The sequence below is a fragment of the Pediculus humanus genome, genomic scaffold (assembly GCF_000006295.1).
Source record: "Pediculus humanus corporis 1103172107561 genomic scaffold, whole genome shotgun sequence".
NCBI lineage: Eukaryota > Metazoa > Arthropoda > Insecta > Psocodea > Pediculidae > Pediculus > Pediculus humanus.
Window position 1 is genome coordinate 617,061 of NW_002987176.1, and position 4,566 is coordinate 621,626.

The following is a 4,566-nucleotide window of genomic DNA, read 5'->3' on the forward strand; positions in this document are numbered from 1 at the left end:
CGTAAATAAAATTAAATTAACTTTTATTTGAATTATTTGAAATTTTGTTAGATTGTTACTTGTTATAAAAAAAAAATTATTTTAAAAAGTTTACATATTTCCACTTGATAATAATAATAATAAGTTTGTAAGGAAAATTTTTAATTGTAATTTACTCTCGTGTATTTACGAGAGGTACGATTCGAACACACAACCCACTTTATGTTTCCATATAAATTTTCTATTTAAATTTCTAAAGGTAATAATAATAATAATAATAATAATAACAGTTCTGTATGATCAACAAATTCACACTGACAAAACTGTGCTAGCCAACAAACCGGATATCATCCTGAGGCACAATGTGAAAGCTGATTGAAGTATCCGTACTGGTAGAAAAAAACACCAGAGAGCCAAAGAAGCAGACAAAATGCTAAAGGAACGAATCTGTGGGGGAAGCACGGTCATCGTGGGAGCACTGGGAGCCATGCCACATTCAATAAAAGAAAATTTAAAGAAGATTTTGAAGAACCTAAAAGAAGAAACCATCCAGGAAATCGCACTATGTGGGACGGCCCACATTCTTCGTAAATAGCACCAACGAAATTCGAGCAATTATCCCTAAGGAATCGTCGGGTAGAAACCTTGAATAAATTCCTAAAAACCCCGACAAATAAGAAGAACCTTGTCGTGTTTAAGAGTGACCATAATAATAATAATTCCCATCGAATAAGATGGTATCAGAAAGACTTACGAGAATTGTTGCGACGTCATAGGTTATAACAAGACGAAACCTAACCCATCAGCATCCCTACAATATTCAGGCATTTATTCCTTAGGGATCGGGTAAAATATTGAAAAAGCTCCGATAAACATTAAAACAAATCCACGTGATTGCGGGTGATAATAATAATAATAATAATAATTTTTTTCTCCCTTTTAATACTTAACTTATTATCATAATAGAAAAAATGGGTGGGGAAAAAAATTCAAAAAAATAGTTTTAAAAAAAAATTTATTGATTTCATTTTCCTCCCCACCCTATTCCTCCCATCCTCCATCAATCCCACCCCCAACTTTCCAACGGGGTTTCTTTTTAATAAAAACTTTATTAATAAAAATTAAAATTAAAATAAAAGTTAAAAAAAAGAATTTTGTTGTTGTTGTTGTTATTGAATGAAATCATTGATTACTCACAAAATTAAAAATATAAATAAGGAATAATATTTATAAACGACAGGAAAAGGATTCGTGACTTTATTTCAATTTTTTTTTTTGATTTGATATTTTGTTGATTCATTTTGAACTTTCTAAGAAAATAATTTAAAGAGAAAAAAAAAAAAAAAAACAAACGTGAAAGAATTTATTATGAATAATTTCTTCTTCCGGGATGTTTATTTAAAACATCAAAATTTTTTTTGTTTTCAACGAATGTGAAAATAATTTTTTTCTGAGAGAGAGAAAGAGATAGAAAATCATTTTTCATTTTGAAAATTAAAATTTTAATTATTTTTGAAAAGAAAAAAAAGGTGACGAACCCTGTCGAAATTAAAAATTTACAAAAAAAAAAAATTCCTTATTATTTATTATTATTATAAACGTCAATATTATTTACGTTTATTTTTTATACGAAATAATAATAATAATATTAAATAATATATTATTTTAAATATATAAAAAAAAATGGGGAGAGAGAGAGAGAGAGAGAGAAAAAAAAATTAAAATAAAAATCTAGTTTATTATACATCAAAAGAAAATTTGATGAAAGAAAATGGCTTCCCATGAAATTATAAAAAAAAAAAAAAAAGAATATTTTTATTTAAAACAAAAAATTACATTCACTCATTCAGTCATTCATTCATTCATTCACATCAAAACTTTATGTATTATTATAAACATTTATATTTAAAAATAATATAAACTTAAAGAGGGGAAGAGGGGAGGGAGAGGAAAAGGGAAAAAACTAAGGAAAAACTAAGAAAATTTTTTTTTAAAGTTAATAAGTTTAATTTTAAAGGATTTTAAATATGATAATTATTATCATTATTATTATTATTTAAATTACTAATGACGGATTTAAATTTTAAATTTATTTAACATTTAATTTATTAATGAGTTTTTAATTTCTTTTTAAATATAACTCTTTAATTTTTATCTAAAAAAAAAAAAAAAAGAAAAATTTTATGGAATCTAAAAAATATTATTATTATTATTAATATTTCCTTTTAGTAAAGTCGTAAATATCTTTATTATTAAATAAAGAAAAAAAAAAAAAATTAAATTTTTAAGATTTTATTTTAAAGGTGTGTTCTTTTAAATAAATGACAAATTTAATTTTCTTTTTAAAAATGTTTTTTTTCTATTTTATTCGATAAATTTTCTAAGGGAATCATTGTATGACATTCATTCCATTTCATTAAAACTAGTTTATTAATTTAATTTTTTAAATATTCTCTTTATCATTTATAAATTTTATATAATTAACATAAATATTTTGTTATAAAATAAATAATAATAATAATAATATTGACTGTATTAAAAATAATAATGTTTTGTAAGTCGAAAAGTAAAAATTTTTTTTGATGTCGAACATTAAAAAAATCTAATATTATAGAATTTTAGATAAATTTTTTAAAAAGAAAATAAGTTAATAGTTCTTTTCAGAGAAATAATCAACATAATTATTGTTTTAACATACTTAAAATTCAATAAAGTTTTCTTTTTAAATATGACGAATAGGTAAAATAGAATTTAAAAAATATTTTAGGTATGTTACTTGGAAAAAGTAAAAAAATACTTTAAGTATTTTGTCCTTGCAATTTTGTGTGCAACATCATATCAAATATTTATCAAAGGAAATATTCTAAAAAATTTATTTTTCCCATTTGTGAAACTTTTATATAATTGTATTCATAAACATACATTATATACATAAAAATATTATTTCTGGTTTTAAAACTTTGACATATAAAATTTTCAAAATGTGAAAATCGATAAATAATATGATGAAAATAACATAGTGTTCATGTATTTTGTTATTTCATATTCAATGTGTCACGTTTTTCAATATTTCTTAAATGTTTTTTCTTCATTCGTTTTAATTTAGATGGATTTCTTATAACTTGAACAATTTCCGATTTTAACCTATTTTCTTCTTTTTTCTGTAAATTACGTTTCCTTCTTTCTTTCTTCTCTTCAATTTTCCTCTTTTTTTCTTCTACAATTTTTTTAGTGAGGTCTCTAACTCTATTAACTTCATTTTTTAAATTTTGTAATTTTTTAAAATTGTTTGCAATTTTATAACCTCTAGTTTTTATTATTGATGAAAACCTTGAAAACAAAACATGAAATATTAATAAATGAATAAATAAATGTATAAAAGTTTGGTTAAAATGTATTTACCATAAAATAACTACTTTATTCTTTTTTTTATTTTAAATTAGTAAAAGTAATTTAACAAAACAATTGTAATAACTACCTTTTCTTTTCACTTTTCCATACTCGTCCAGAAACCCGTGCACCTTTCGGTATTTCTACTTGCACTTCTGTCAATTTATTTCTTTTTCGTTTACGTTTATTACCTTTCTTTTTAGATTTTTCAGTATTTTCTTTATCAGGTGATTCCTTCGTATTTTCATCTAAAGTTTTATTATTTATTTGTAATACGTCTTCAAGTTTCAGTATGTTTGTCGCCATTTTAAGGTTAGGTTTTTTAAATAGAAATGCCAAAGGAAAAAAGGTAAAAAATTTATTAAACGTAAATAAAAAAGCAGTTGGCAATACACTTAACCGCCAAAGTAATCAAAACACAAGCATGTCGTCTTTTAGTTTATCCGTGGGTTCATTTTAATCCTGAAATGTTTGCTGATGATTTGCGAATAGATTTTTACGCTAAACTTAAAGGACAGGTACGGTGCGATTTTTCATTAATATTTTTATTATTTTCGTAGGTGATTATTTTAAAAAAATTGAAAAATGTGCACTCAATAACCAAGTAGTTTAAAGTGAAATAATATTTATGTAACACTTTGCATTGCTTTTAAAATTGAATTAATGAGTATTATTTTTCATTTTTATTATTTTAGAGAGTTTTAGTTATAGTGAATTATGATGTAGATGCAATATGTGCTTGTAAAATATTACAAGCATTATTTAGAACTGATTACATTTCTTATACGTTAGTAGTTGTTGATTTCGTCGAAGATCTTAAGTCATTATTTGATGAACATCGCGCTGATGAAAAATATGTTATTTTTATAAATTGCGGAGGAACTTTAGACTTAGTTGAAATTATTGAACCGGAGGAAGACATCACTTTTTTTATTCTCGATAGTCATCGGCCAATTGATGTTTGTAATATTTATAATGATACTCAAGTAGTTTTGCTCTCTAAATTAGAAGATTCTGAAAGTGTTCCAGAATTTTGTGATATATTTAGAGGTAAATAAATGACCTTAATATGCAACTGTAAACATACATAATTTTAATAATTTCTCTATTAATGTCATAAGATGATAGTGAAATGATGATGATGATGATGATAATGATTCTGAAACAAATGATGATGGTGATGAAGAGCAAGATCCA

At 23.7% G+C, this 4,566-nt stretch overlaps 2 protein-coding genes across 2 annotated transcripts in view; one reads left to right on the forward strand and one right to left on the reverse strand.

Moving 5' to 3' along the window:
• Positions 1-3,014: 3,014 nt before the first annotated feature.
• On the reverse strand, positions 3,015-3,675 carry Phum_PHUM214740 (uncharacterized protein; the record flags this gene model as incomplete). The annotated part of the gene is made up of 2 exons (XM_002425629.1): positions 3,015-3,123; positions 3,458-3,675. The coding sequence occupies 2 exons, from the start codon at positions 3,673-3,675 to the stop codon at positions 3,015-3,017; spliced, it is 327 nt and encodes a 108-aa protein (XP_002425674.1).
• Positions 3,676-3,836: 161 nt separating this feature from the next.
• Phum_PHUM214750 (uncharacterized protein) overlaps positions 3,837-4,566 on the forward strand; it is a gene marked incomplete at both ends in the record, with an annotated part of 2,829 nt that continues 2,099 nt past the window's right edge. The window contains 2 exons of the mRNA XM_002425630.1: positions 3,837-3,887; positions 4,065-4,419. Coding sequence (XP_002425675.1) covers positions 3,837-3,887; positions 4,065-4,419 — 406 coding nt within the window. The remainder of the gene's footprint in view (positions 3,888-4,064; positions 4,420-4,566) is intronic.